Below are 14,608 nucleotides of genomic sequence, written 5' to 3'. Positions count from 1 at the left end.
AGACTTTTCTTACTGTTAAAAGAATCTGTATGGGGTGTTTATTTTTTATTTAAGGTAGAATTTCACTTAAAGACAAAATCAGCAATTCACAGTGTTTTTATGTGTTTGGTAGCCAGCCTCCCTAATTTCCCATGCTTTGATTTTAGCTCAGGGCTTTTTCATATCAGGAAGTGTAGGCAGTTGTAGAGGTCGAAGATCAGTTGAGAAATGTTTCATGGGAGAGGAAAAACCCACTGAACACAACCTCGTAACAATAAGGTAAAAATTCCCCAGCAAAACTCTAAAGTGCTGTGAGAAAGAAGCAGAGAGATCAAAGCCTCTTTCGCAGCAGATGAAAGCATTTGAGGAATTATTGCAGTTCTTTTCAGGGAGAAATTTGCTATTACGGATGTGAGGGACAAGGGATACAGGGAAGTCCCTCCCATCTTAAGTTCCAGCCCATCCCCAAGCGCTGGAGAGAGTAGGGAGAGCTCTGCCTCTAGCGGAGAGTCAGGAAGTGGGGTCCGAGGCTCAGGCAAGGTTGCGGAGCCCATGCACCAGGTGGGACAGGAAGTGGGGGGCCCGGGGGGAAGGCCAATCCCCCCAACTCCCGAATTGCGACGCAAACGTAGGGGGAAGAGGTTGGGTCTCCCAAAGCTTCTGTGCTGGAAGAAAACGAGCCAATCGCCATTCGGAGGTTCTGACACCTCACCTTAAGGATGCATATTTACCGCTCTGAACACTGTAAATAATCAGCACTTAATAAAAGCCTAAAAAGACCATGCTGGAGTTGTTACTCTAGAGTAGCCATATCAGGCCCCCTGACAACGAAGCTGCTTGTTTTAATAGCTTTTAGAAATGCTCACCAAGTTGTGTCATAAATTACTTGTGTAAAGTTCATTCTTGTCCTTGGCCTCCAGTCTTTGCGTCAGAAAATAAAGAGAGGAAAAGGAAGGTGTTGCTATACAACTTGAAAAACTTTAATTTACAATTACCTACCACATATTCACACAGGAGGGGAAATAGCTTATGAGCCCACAGCATCCCTGATCTAACTATAGATATGTTTCTTCGCTGGTTATTAACTCTCGCCTGGTAATTATCAAAGCATCCTATTGTGTTTCCTTATAACTAGTGAGAATGCACAACTGTTGTGGCGCTTGGCACGAGCATCGCGGGACGTGGCTCAGCTTAGTCAAACTTCGGCAGAGAAAAAGAAGCAGCTGATCTATGAGGCCCTTGGTTACGCCACAAAAGCACTCGAGAAAGAGAAATCGTGTTTCAATGTGCACAAGGTAAGTGTGGCTCCACTCCATTTACTGGGCTGCAAGACTAAAGCGAGGGTGTAGATCCTGCAAAAGCAACCCCTGACCGGAGGTGGATCCACTCAGGATCAAATGCAATAGCTATTATAGCAGAGTCCAAGAAAACATAGATAAGAACTGGAAATAGGGCAGCTCTGGTGAGGCAGTTGTTTTTCTCACAAAGGCCTGGCAGAGACTGAGAGGGTTGTGTGTTTTTTCTTGTTGTTTTTGCTAAAACAGCCAATTTGATTGTTACTAGAGGATACATCTACAGCTACAGGATACATCTGGTGGCTCTTCCTCTTTAGTACCGTGTTTCTCATATTATAAGACACGTCTTATATTAATTTTTTCCTGAAAAAAACACAGCATGGCTTATTTTCAAGGGATGTCTTATTTTTTAATTAAGTACCGGTACCGGTATCTGTACAGACCACAGACCTGCTCCCACCGGGTCTTCGCGCGCGGCAGGCAAAGGCTGCAGCCGGGTCCTGGGGCTGCGCGCGCGGCAGGCAAAGGCTGCAGCCGGGTCCTGGGGCTGCGCGCGTGGCAGGCAGAGGCTGCAGCTGGGTCCTGGGGCTGCGCGCGCTACGCGCTGAGGCTGCAGCCGGGTCCCGGGTGTCCGCGCGCGGTGCGCAAAGGCTGTAGCCGGGTCTTGGGGCTGCGCGCTGAGGCTGCAGCCGGGTCCCGGGTGTCCGCGCGCAAAGGCTGCAGCCGGGTCCTGGGGCTGCGCGCTGAGGCTACAGCCAGGTCCCGGGTGTCCGTGCGCGGTGCGCAAAGGCTACAGCCGGGTTCTGGGGCTGCACGCTCTGCGCGCTGAGGCTGCAGCCAGGTCTCGGGGGTTAACGCGGCAGCAGCAACCCTTCTTTGCCACAGACCTTCTTCCACCACCCGGTACGGCTTATTTTCGAGGTATGCCTTATATTTTTCCACCTCAGGAAAATCCTGCCATGCCTTATTTTGTAGGGATGCCTTAAAATATGAGAAACACGGTAGACCCCTCTTTCTGAATGGTCCTCTGGTTCTTAAGTTTGTTTTCAGCCAGACGAGTGCTCCTTTGCCAGTTCAGTATCTCCCATAGGGTCTCTCTCTCTCTCTCTCTCTCTCTCTCTCTCTCTCTCTCTCTCTCTCTCTCTCTCTCTCTCTCTCTCTCTGTGTGTGTGTGTGTAAGTGGATCTAGAGCAGGCATCCCCAAACTCGGCCCTCCAGCTGTTGTTGGACTACATCTCCCATCATCCCTAGCTAACAGGACCAGTGGTCAGGGATGATGGGAATTGTAGTCCCAAAACAGCTGGAGGGCCGAGTTTGGGGGTGCCTGATCTAGAGTAATGTGGTGGGGTGAATTGGCTGCTTAACGGCTCTTCGGGTATATTGAGGTTTTCTCCAAGTTCCCAGTCCTCCCCAGATGAGATCCCTCCCAATTGTTCCTTGATAGTAAACTAGACAGAACAATTTAATAAGTATTTACTCCCAGCCATATAGTAATAGAAAGGGGATGGCTACAATTTCTGTAGATTTTTCAAAATAAATAAAATTATAAGTAATGGTAATGGGCCTATTTCAGTTAATTTGAACTTCGTTAGGATTAAATTTCTAGAAACCCAACAGCAGTAACAGTGGGAAAACTCATCCTCTTGAAAATAACTGTGACTGGTGATTTAAATCGTAGCAGAATTACTGAACTAAATATTTTCATATATTATTTTAAAAACAGATACAGAGTTTGTATTTCCTAACATGCAGAATAATAGCAGTTCAGTTATGTACCTCTCCTTTATATTTAGTGGTATGCAATCTGCCTCAGTGATGTGGGAGATTATGAAGGAATAAAGAAAAAAATTGCCAATGCTTTTGTTATCAAGGAACACTTCCAGGTATGTAAAATTAAATTTCCTGTCTTGTGTCTGTTTGCTCAGTGTTTTGCATATCACAGAAATGTTTCCGGACTTAAACACAGCACAAAGGAGAAATTGTTATTTGCTCTAACACAGGGAACTAGTTCGACACATTTTACAAAAGTGAATTTAAGGACCAGGCATACAAGCCATTTTAAACTTTCAGGTGGTCTCAGTATAAACAAAGACCTTTAAACTTAAGTAAATGTGCGAGAAAGAGACTGAGCATCTGGAATGCTCTTTTGAAAAGGATGTGAATGTGTTTGAGGCCATATATTCCTCAGGATTACTACAGCAAATGGACTTAAATTTAACCTTTAAACCATAATGTGAACAGTGCCCCTTTAACGAGCAGTGTTTGGTGGAGGAATAATAATAAGCCTAACTCAAAGCAGTCTTAATTTAATAATTGATCTACCGCAAAGGTGTAATAGGCTAAATATTATTGAACAAATTGTTGTTGTTTAGTCGTTTAGTTGTGTCCGACTCTTTGTGACCCCATGGACCATAGCACGCCAGGCACTCCTGTCTTCCACTGCCTCCCGCAGTTTGGTCAAACTCATGTTTGTAGCTTCAAGAACACTGTCCAACCATCTCGTCCTCTGTCGTCCCCTTCTCCTTGTGCCCTCCATCTTTCCCAACATCAGGGTCTTTTCCAGGGAGTCTTCTCTTTTCATGAAGTGGCCAAAGTATTGGAGCCTCAGCTTCAGGATCTGTCCTTCCAGGGAGCACTCAGGGCTGATTTCCTTCAGAATGGATAGGTTTGATCTTCTTGCAGTCCATGGGACTCTCAAGAGTCTCCTCCAGCACCATAATTCAAAAACGATTCTAAATTCTTCGGCAATCAGCCTTCTTTATGGTCCAGCTCTCACTTCCATACATCACTACTGGGAAAACCATAGCTTTAACTATACGGACCTTTGTTGGCAAGGTGATGTCTCTGCTTTTTAAGATGTTGTCTAGGTTTGTCATTGCTTTTATCCCAAGAAGCAGGCGTCTTTTAATTTCGTGACTGCTGTCACCATCTGCAGTGATCAAGGAGCCCAGGAAAGTAAAATCTCTCACTGCCTCCATTTCTTCCCCTTCTACCGTGTTTCCCCTTTTTTAAGACACCGTCTTATAACTTTTTTCCTCAAAAAAACCACAGGGTGTCTTATTTTCGGTGGGTGTCTTAAGTAAGATGCAAAGTGATACACAAAATAAGGAAAATATTTGGTGTGTTCAAGCAGTTTTGCATTTATTTCTATTCTGCTGCTGAGTCTAGTCTTCTTACAACACAAGGAGGCGGCTTGCCGGGTTGTCGCCCAGCAGCGCGCGCGGAGCGCCCCGAGCCTCTGGGAGCCAGAGGAGGCTTGCTGGATCGTCGTTTCCCTTGTGTTTCCTTGATTTCCTAATCCCTTCTTATCCCCGCCCTGTCCCACCCTAACCCTTCCCCACCCCCACTCCCACCCCCTCATCCTCCTAGTGCCGTACCTTCACTGCGTGTTCCCTGCTGGGGGGTGCGCGCCTTGGGGGGGGTAATTTTTTCGGTTGCATAGGCTTCGTCGAGCGGCTTTTTAGCTGCTTGAAGGGGGAGCAGTCCAGAACGCTCCGTTTGCTTGCGCTGGGAGCGAGAGCGCTTTAGTGGCCGGGCTAATTTTAAGCTTTTGCCATGTTTTCCGTGCTCTAGGCTAGCGCTCTGAACGGGAGCGCTCTAACCGCCGCCAGCTACCGGTATTTGGGCGGCAGGGTGCCATTTACGCGCGCCTCAGGCCACGTGTCCAGTTTTAGGGCTGGCTTGTGGCGCCTTTGGAGGGGTGCTGTTGTGTGCAGAGACTTCCACTCCCTCCCCCTCCTTTGTTGAGTCCATTGACAAGCGGCTTGAACCCGCTTGTCAGCGGTTCGCCAGGCTTTTCCTTGTCTGCGCTCTGACAGCCGCCAGTCAGCTGGGCTCGGGGAGGCTTTTGTGACAGCTGCAGGTCGCGCCTTTTTTGCCGAGGGAAGCGCGGAGCGGCTCCTGGCTCGGTGGCAGCGCTTCCTGTTTGGTAGTGTCTCTCAGTCCTCCGCCTTGCGGAAAGCCTCCTCCTCCTCCTCTTCCCCGCCCCAGTTGTCTCCTTTCCTCGCTCCCCGCCTTTTCTCTCTCTCACACACACACACAGAGGGAGAGACACCGTTCCGTGCGCACGGCTGCTCAGCCATTCTTTCGCGAGCGTGTCACAAACACTGCTCTCCTCCTCCCCCCACCCATCCTTTCTTGCGTGCGTGTGCATGCCTCCTCTGTGCTTCAGGTCAACAGCTCGGCGAGCGCGAGCACCGAAAGAGGGCCGAGCGCGCGGTGCTTGTGCCTCCTCCTGTTTCTCCCCCCCCCGCCCGTGTGTGAGGGAGAAATTAGCAGTTGAGGGCGAGGACGGATAGAGAGCTGCACGGCGCTTCAGCAGCAGCAACAGCAGCAACCAGTTCCAGGTGCCGAGCCGCGGCAGAAAGAGGAGGCGGCGCGCGGAGCGCCCTGAGTCTCCGGGACCCAGCGGTGTTCTATAGCTCTTTGAATCCTCCTCCTCCTGCTGTTGTGGCTTGGGGCGCTCCGTGCTGTGTTGCTGGGCACTTTGTCGGTCCCGCTGCTGGGGCGCTCGGCGGTCTCATTCTAAGTGGCGCTGCTGCAGCAGCAGCAGTAGCCAGTTCCGGGCACCAACCCAGCAGCCCTCCTTTTCCTGCCGCGGCCGGCATGCTGGGTTCCGCTGGCTCGGGGTATGGCTTATTTTCGGGGTATGGCTTAATTCCGCAAAAGTGTAAAAATCCTGCTACGTCTTATAAAATGACTACGTCTTAAAATAGGGGAAACACGGTATTTGCCAGGAGGTGATGGAACCAGTGGCCATGATCTTGGTTTTTTTGATGTTGAGCTTCAGACCATATTTTGCACTCTCCTCTTTCACCCTCATTAAAAGGTTCTTTAATTCCTCCTCACTTTCTGCCATCAAGGTTGTGTCATCTGCATACCTGAGGTTGTTGATATTTCTTCCGGCAATCTTAATTCCGGCTTGGGATTCATCTAGTCCAGCCTTTCGCATGATGAATTCTGCATATAAGTTAAATAAGCAGGGAGACAATATACAACCTTGTCGTACTCCTTTCCCAATTTTGAACCAGTCCGTTGTTCCATATCCAGTTCTAAGTGTAGCTTCTTGTCCCACATAGAGATGAGGTGATCAAGCACTCCCATTTTTTAAGAACTTGCCATAGTTTGCTGTGGTCAACACAGTCAAATGCTTTTGCATAGTCAATGAAGCAGAAGTAGATGTCTTTCTGGAACTCTCTAGCTTTCTCCATAATCCAGCGCATGTTTGCTATTTGGTCTTTGGTTCCTCTGCCCCTTCAAAATCCAGCTTGTGCTTCTGGGAGTTCTCGGTCCACATACTGCTGAAGCCTGCCTTGTAGAATTTTGAGTGTAACCTTGCTAGCGTGTGAAATGAGTGCAATTGTGCAGTAGCTGAAGCATTCTTTGGCGCTTCCCTTCTTTGGGATTGGGATGCAGACTGATCTTCTCCAATCCTCTGGCCATTGCTGAGTTTTCGAAACTTGCTGGCATATTGAGTGTAGCACCTTAAAAGCACCGTCGTTTAAAATTTTTAATAGTTCAGCTGGAATATCATTACTTCCACTGGCCTTGTTATTAGCAGTGCTTTTTAAGGCGCATTTGATTTCACTCTCCAAGATGTCTGGCCATCAACCACACGAAATGTTCCTTTCATATCTCCAATTTTCTTGAACAGATCTCTGGTTTTCCCCATTCTATTGTTTTCCTCTATTTCTTTGCATTGCTTGTTTAAGAAGGCCCTCTTGTCTCTCCTTGCTATTTTTTGAAAATCTTCATTCAGTTTCCTGTATCTTCCACTATCTCCCTCGCATTTTGCTTGCCTCCTCTCCCCCACTATTTGTAAGGCCTCGTTGGACAGCCATTTTGCTTTCTTGCATTTCCTTTTCCTTGGGATGGTTTTCGTTGCTGCTTCCTGTATAATATTACGAGCCTCCATCCATAGTTCTTCAGGCACTCTGTCCACCAAATCCAAATCCTTAAACCTGTTCCTATTGAACAAATAGGATACAGTATTTCATTTCACCAGAAACCTAAATGTAAAATGCAGTGTTTTCTTCAGGCAGGCAAAAGGTACAGGAATATCATCTAGGCATTGCTACAGGTTGGAAGGGTGATTGTGGGAGCAATAGAGGCTATGGGGTTAGTGTTTTAAAAAAATACCTGATAGGCTTTCATTTGTTGCCTTTCCTTGACAGAAAGCGATAGAACTGAATCCAAAGGATGCTACATCACTTCATCTTATGGGCATTTGGTAAGATTTTTAAGCAAAATCATACTTGTGCCACCGCTGTTAATGAAATACAAAATGTTTGGACATAAACTTTGCAAATTCCACCTGATTCTCTTGGCACTGGCTTATTAACAGCATTATAAAACACCCTCTTACCATTAAACAAGTTTGTATTAGCAACCGTGCCGATATAGACAAATTTGCAAGAAGGCATTGCAAAGCATTACAGTGGACACTCTGGTTGCGAAAGTGATCCATGTGGGAGGCACGTTTGCAACCCACAGCACAGTGTCTGCGCACACGCAGGTTGCGATTTGGCGCTTCTGCGCATGCACAAAGCGCAACTGCCAAAACCCGGAAGTAACCCGTTCCGGTACTTCCAGGTTCAGCGTAGTGTGCAACCCGAAAACACACAACCTGAATCGTCTGTAACCCAAGGTATGGCTGTATTACTATTCTAGATGGAAACAAAAGTCTTATTTCCACCCATCATTACCATTTGGGCCCCTGTGGAATTCTGTAGCTAGATAGTTTAGAATGAAAATAGAATGAAAATAGAAAACTTAATAGTGTATTCAAAATAATACACAGATAAATACTATGGGAAAATTACAGTAACAGCAACCAAAACATTTTTCAAAACGTTTTGGGCACCATTTCAAACACAGCTCAGTTTCCACTTTCAAAAGAGCAACATTCCCATTCTGGAGTGTCAGGAAACGTGCTGTGTTCTGCTTCTTTCGTGGATTGCTTTTTTTGGTCAGACTGCATACAAAACTCTTTTTTTTTTCCCTCACATTTTTTTGCCACACGCTGCCTAATCCTGTTGAGAGACCTAAATTGCTTTTAGCGATTTCCCATGTTTCTGGTCATCCTCTTAGGAGAATTACCTCCTTCCTGGTCTGCTTAATGGTTATAAGTGGCTCAATATTTCTGTTCATTAGCGTAAGAAATTGAAAACTCATTAGCATTCACTTCCCTGTTTGGCCCTCAACAAGCCCTGCAAATTGTTGCCCTGAAAGACATTAATATGGCCATGTGGCAATTTTGATCAAATCCTTGAAAGGGGGGCAAGATTGGGAGCTTTTGTCTTTATTCTTTTTTCTTCTGATGCTTGCTGAGAAGGCATGGATGTCCAGAAACATTTTGAAGCAGCCTGACCGAGAATTACAGGCACTCCCCCCCCCCCCAAACTTAGGTGCGTTCAGATCACTTGCGACCGCACATATGAGTGGGAGGGGGGTGAGAGACCTGAAGAGCCTCAACAAATTCCCTCTGTGCCTCCAACTTGTGAGGAGACCCTCCTTGTAGCCTGGAAAGGATGCCTGCACATGATGGAGATATCTGCCTGACTCTCCTGGACTTCTTTGCCTTTAATTGAAAAGTAGGCATACGAGTTGTTGTTTAATCTGGAGGTGTTTTCCTGCCCCGTTTTCCTGCTCTAAATATCCCCCTGAGCCAGTTGCTAGCCTTATGAGGGGGAGATGCCTGTGTTCTTTTTATTTTGGGGGTTTGAGAAATAATTTTTGCTTAGGTCAGGCTGATTACTGACACTGGACTTTGAAACTTCCCTTGTAGAAAATAGGTGGGGTAGCCTTTATTTGTTTGAGTTGGTTGCAGCTGCCCGCTACGTTCTTTCTGTTTTTGTGACACACTGTGCTACACTGAATTAATCTGTTTGGGATGCAACCTTGGAGGGTTAGCCTAGTAGAGTGTTTGGCCTCATGTGATTTCAGGTAGACAATAATATGGGCTTTGCGTTGAAGCCAGAGGTGATTGCTCAGACATGTAGAACTCCCACCGTTTTAAAAAATACTATTGTTTGTGTTCCCCTGTCATCTAAAAGTATAGTTTCGGTAATGTATAAATCCGATAGAAACTGAACATCTTGTGTGTGCTAAAGAGCAATGGATTGTTCTATGGAAAACTACCTTTAAAAACGGTGTTGTCTAAAATGAGGGGAACCTCATTAAAGCTTCCTCATAGATGGTATCTCACACCTTTAAGATTGTCCTGCATGACTAATAATGTCTTATTCAAGGGTCTTATTTTCATATGTGGCAGAGTTGTAGTCAAATTTTGAACTATTGGTCATTTGAACTCGTGGAATGATCTACTGAAGTGAACCAATACGGACATTTGAGATAATTTATAACTTTTATTCTTGTAGGAGGTTGAGTCAACCAATGTGTTGTGATGTTCTTTGTTGGTTGTATAGTTCTGTTGACCTAAAAGTGAATGAAAACAGAGAGAGAGAGAGAGAAAGAGAGAGAGAGAGAGAGAGAGAGAGAGAGAGAGAGAGAGAGAGAGAGAGAGAGAGATATTGTGTGTGTGTGTGTGTGTGTGTGTGTGTAATAATAATGTGGGCTTTGGAGATTAATATATACTCCTCTCCAAACATGCATACAGAATGTCAAAGTGTAAAGTACACAACATCCTTTTGCATTTCTTGCAGGTGTTATACGTTTGCTGACATGCCATGGTATCAGAGCAAAATAGCTGCAGCTTTATTTTCTACGCCACCCAGCTCCACCTATGAAGAGGTATGGTACCCCAACAGCCTATGAATGGGTTTTTCTTGGTTACTGTATTATAATTAAAGCACTGAACGAGGAAGGTGACACTCATCTTAAACTGTAAGGTTGTCGTGCAGTAAACATGAACATACTGATCTCAGTATCACAGAACCTGAGATTTTGAAAAATAAACGTAGCTATATTCATGACAGCTGTTTAACAAAACAAATTGGGTTTAAATCATGGGATAGGACATCTGCTGTCCTCCATGTGTTGTTGAACTACAGTTCTCTTAATCCCTGAGAGCTTGCTGACTCTGGGGCCAGTGGGAGCCAGAGTCCAGCATCATGTGGAGGCCACAGGTTCCCTACATCTGGTTAAAACTGCATTTTGTAAATAATTATGTTCTTCTAAAAATGTATAATGGGGGGCAGGACTTGAAGCGCACACCCATTTCACAGAATGGATTCGTAAACATAGCAATTACCTTGTACAGTGGGTTATTCCCTAAAATATTTTAGCCCACTGCTAGAGGGATTTTGATTATTTCAGGTTATTTTTCAGCCATACTCTTAACTTTAATACCAATATTTTGCAGGCCTTACGTTACTTCCAGAAGGCTGAAGATGGTAAGTTACGTAGCACTGTAGAGTACATGGTATCCTTTGTGCATGGACCGTTAAAATTAAAAACCAAAGTAGAACCTTGTCAGGAACAAGTGTGAAAGGCTTTACTATTCATAATGAACCTCAGAAATATTTGAGACATTAAACCAACCCTCCGGAACAGATTTGGGAGAAGTACCATTGATCAAGTTTAAATCCTTGTGCCCACAGGACAGTTGCTTAGTGCTGTATTGAATCCGAGTCAATTTTTAGTTTTGAAAGAAAGTAGAAATTGACTGTTTCTAGCTTAAAGCAGGAGGAAAGTTGTTTCCTTTCCCAGAATAATAGAATCATATAATTTTAGAGTCGGAAGGGACCCCGGGGATCATCTATTCCAACCACCTGCAAAATTTCTTAGCACATTTTGGTTAACTGATGCAGCTTATATGCAATAGCCAGCCAAGCAAAAACCTTATTGGCCATGTTAGTATTGCCTGAAGTGCATATGCAGAAATCACTGCGGTGTTCTCAAATATGTTGTTGACTAAAATATTATATATTATATTATATAAAAATCTTTCTGTTTTGTGCAGTTGAGCCAAATTTCTATAGTAAGAACTTACTCTTCTTGGGAAAGACATACATGAAGTTGAACAACAGGAAAATGGCCCTTTTGTGGTTAACAAAGGCCAAAGAACGGCTGTCACACACAGAGGAGGATAAGCAGGTAAGCATTGTGGCCATTGTCACTGTTGGCTAAAGAAACTCCTATTTTTGCAGAGTGAGTCACAGCATACTCTGAACCTACTCCCATTATGCTCAAAGGGCAGAATATTCAGAATGTGCTTAGAAATAAAGTGTTCCAAATGAAAAAGCTATATAAACATGTCATCAAATTGTTTGCCTTTGGTGTGCTAACAATTCATCAAAGTATATTAGGGGAGTATTAGCAGTGTTTTTAAACTGACCTAATGTTCGTATAAGGTAAAGGTAAAGGAACCCCTGACCATTAGGTCCAGTCGTGTCCGACTCTGGGGTTGCGCGCTCATCTCGCATTATTGGCCGAGGGAGCCGGCGTATAGCTTCCAGGTCATGTGGCCAGCATGACAAAGCCGCTTCTGGCAAACCAGAGCAGCACATGGAAACGCCGTTTACCTTCCCGCTGTAGCGGTTCCTATTTATCTACTTGCATTTTGACGTGCTTTCGAACTGCTAGGTTGGCAGGAGCTGGGACCAAGCAACGGGAGCTCACCCCATCACAGGGATTCAAACCGCCGACCTTCTGATCAGCAAGCCCTAGGCTCAGTGGTTTAACCACATCGCCACCTGGGTCCCAATGTTCGTATAGTTTTAAGTAAATTTTCAAGTGTTCCTGCCAAGAAGCTGAATTTAAAACTACGAGGATGAAATTTCTTTTTTCACGGGAGGGAGCTTGAATTGATTAGAAAGCCATAAATCTTACAGTTTAGTTATTATTCTCATCACAGTGGTATACTGTATAGTCATTCCTCCCCGGAGCTCAGGAGAGAACAGATTAAGATTTCTTCCAATTCTGTGAGGTTACACTAAGAAATGTTTACTGACCTAGGTTGCTCTGTTTCATAGAGAAGCGGAGATTTAAACCCAGGTCTTCATCAGCCAGTGCAGTCTACTTTACCTCAGTGGTTCCCTTACAAATTAAGGCAGGATCTTCTGTTCATAGAAATAAAGATGACAAATGGTTGCTCAGCTACTCTGGCTCTTCAATCCAGTGCCCTTGATGAGCAATAGTGATTGGAGGAAAGTGGGCAGATCTAATGTATTTTGCATAAGCTTACTAAGCTGAAATGGGTAGCACCCCAAAAAAGAAAAGAACAGCATTGCAGAGGGAACAGATTCACAGGCTAAGGGAAGGCAACTCTGTCATCTGGAGCTCTCACTAATCACTATTGTAGCTGTTAGTATTTTTGCACTCAATTTCCACATACACACAAAATGCAGATCTTCACTTGTAGGGCTTCAGCAAGATGTATTTGGCATTCATTTGCTCAATTATAAAAATATAGTTGCAGAATTCCAACTAATGTCAAACGTTAGGCTCTAGTCTAAAGGAAGGGATGGGGTTCCTTTTTTGAGCCAAGCATTACACCAGTGGAAAGCTGTCTGGGCAGTCAGATTTCACAATCGCACACAATCAAAGATATGTAAGAATTACTTGCCATGGAGAGAGGAGTATATATTTAATTCTTAGCAACTCCTCTTAGGTTTCACCTTCCATTTTCTCCAGAGACTTTGTGGGGGGAAATGTCTCCAGCAGGGTGGGGGTGGGGGAATTCTCCCACACCTTTTATCTGTGCAGAAGGTAGAAAGATCCCTGTTTTAAAAGAAGAATGCAATAATGCCTGTGCACAACTGAATGGCAAAGTGCCCCTTCAGAGCCTCCAGCTTCAAAATGCAACAGTACCCCATGAATTGCATGAGTACAGTTGGAAAATGCATTGACAACTATTGGCATATTTTCAATACCTCTCTGCTGAGACCTTTCCCCCTCTCTTTTGATGTCCTTACTGAGAAAGGCAATTCAATCACACACTTGCCCCACAACTCTCTTTTCCTGCTTTGCTGCTTCCCAGAGGGCAGATGAAATCCATCCCTAACCGAGACACTATTGTGGGCATGGCTGCGTCTTGGTGGGAAGACACTATTGAACTTTTCATCTCTTTTTCATTTCAGGTACATAAAGAAGCTGTGGAATTGCTAAATTCTCTGTGACAAGATCATTGAAATATTGTGTGTTGCTATGATCTACTTACTGGGCTGGGGCAACCCTGTCAGATGGGTGGGGTACAAATTATTATTATTATTTACTAATCAAACACATAAAACAGGCCTGGTGCTATGGAAATGGCCACATCTTTAACTGGAGGACATTCTATAATGTATTGACTATTGTGTGAAATATATATTGCAGGAGATGGAAGGGATATGTATAAAATATACTGTTCCAATCAAAAACAGTTATAAAATTTTCTTAGAAGAATTGTTTATACTTTGCTTCTAAATCCGTTTTTCACTTGCTGGAGCTGAACTCTCGGTAGCTAGTATCTTGGGAAAAGAACAGCCTAATTATCATTATCTTCTTCAGAGCCCCAACACCACCTTTAAAAATCCTAATATAAAGAATAATGTTGGGCCTGTCAATTTTTTAAGACCCATGGACATATTGTGGCTTTTGAGTAAGTACCATGGATCACTTCTATCACTCACTACCCTGGAAAGAGACAGAAAGCATGTTTTCGAAGGGATATGGGTATCAGATCCAGTAAAATTAATGTGAGCCTTTAATAGAACGTAAGGAGAAAGTGCATAAGAATGTCATGCTTCTACCTTCCTCCTGCTGCTCTTTCTACTTTTCAAATGGGAAAAAAGGAAACTACCCTCATCACTGAGGGTGTGAGATGGACAGAGGCTTCATGAGCGCTGGGGAAGACCTCAAGGGTGAAACTGTACCCATGGGTGCAACACTAGGAACTCCTGGAGTGATGTATGTTGAGAAATACATGCCCATGGCAATTTCTAAGGGTATTCTTTACCCTTGGGGAGCAAGTATACGCTCTTTGGGGTTAATTTTGATAGACTCCGTAACACTTGTTGAACCTTTTGGGGTTTGGCAGAATGAGCTACTGCTTCCTTGTTGTCAGAGAGGAGGTACCTTAATCAAGAGAATGAGGGAAGCAGGCAGAGATAACATCAGATCCCGCTCCAGTGGATTTCTCCCTTCCCCTTCACCAACTTCATTTTTTTATCAGTTATTTTAGTATTAAATTGTAAAACACCATGGGTGCCTTGGCAGGAAGGCATTGTATCAATGCAGTAAATAAACTGGTTCCCTAAAAGTGTGAACTGTGTTTTCCTACTGTGGCTTCTTATATAATAAAGACCTCTTTCAGAGCCTTTCAACAGGCTCTAAAGATGCAGCAAACACTTAAGGAACATTTGCCATTAAACACAATATGGAGCACCTTA

The 14,608-nt window shown here is 44.5% G+C and overlaps 1 protein-coding gene across 1 annotated transcript in view; it reads left to right on the top strand.

Annotated features, from left to right (window-relative positions):
• The window catches only part of RMDN1 (regulator of microtubule dynamics 1), a 19,818-nt gene extending 5,210 nt beyond the window's left edge, over positions 1–14,608 (top strand). Inside the window, exons 4-10 of the mRNA XM_060277719.2 lie at positions 1,115–1,274; positions 3,068–3,157; positions 7,448–7,503; positions 9,938–10,025; positions 10,597–10,627; positions 11,197–11,330; positions 13,316–14,608. Of these exons, the coding sequence (XP_060133702.1) occupies positions 1,115–1,274; positions 3,068–3,157; positions 7,448–7,503; positions 9,938–10,025; positions 10,597–10,627; positions 11,197–11,330; positions 13,316–13,354 (598 nt within the window). The 3' untranslated portion in view covers positions 13,355–14,608. The remainder of the gene's footprint in view (positions 1–1,114; positions 1,275–3,067; positions 3,158–7,447; positions 7,504–9,937; positions 10,026–10,596; positions 10,628–11,196; positions 11,331–13,315) is intronic.

The sequence above is a fragment of the Zootoca vivipara genome, chromosome 8, assembly GCF_965207765.1.
Source record: "Zootoca vivipara chromosome 8, rZooViv2.hap1.1, whole genome shotgun sequence".
Taxonomy (NCBI): domain Eukaryota; kingdom Metazoa; phylum Chordata; class Lepidosauria; order Squamata; family Lacertidae; genus Zootoca; species Zootoca vivipara.
The sequence above is the reverse complement of the archived record's forward strand: the minus strand, read 5'-3'. Positions and strand labels throughout refer to the sequence as shown.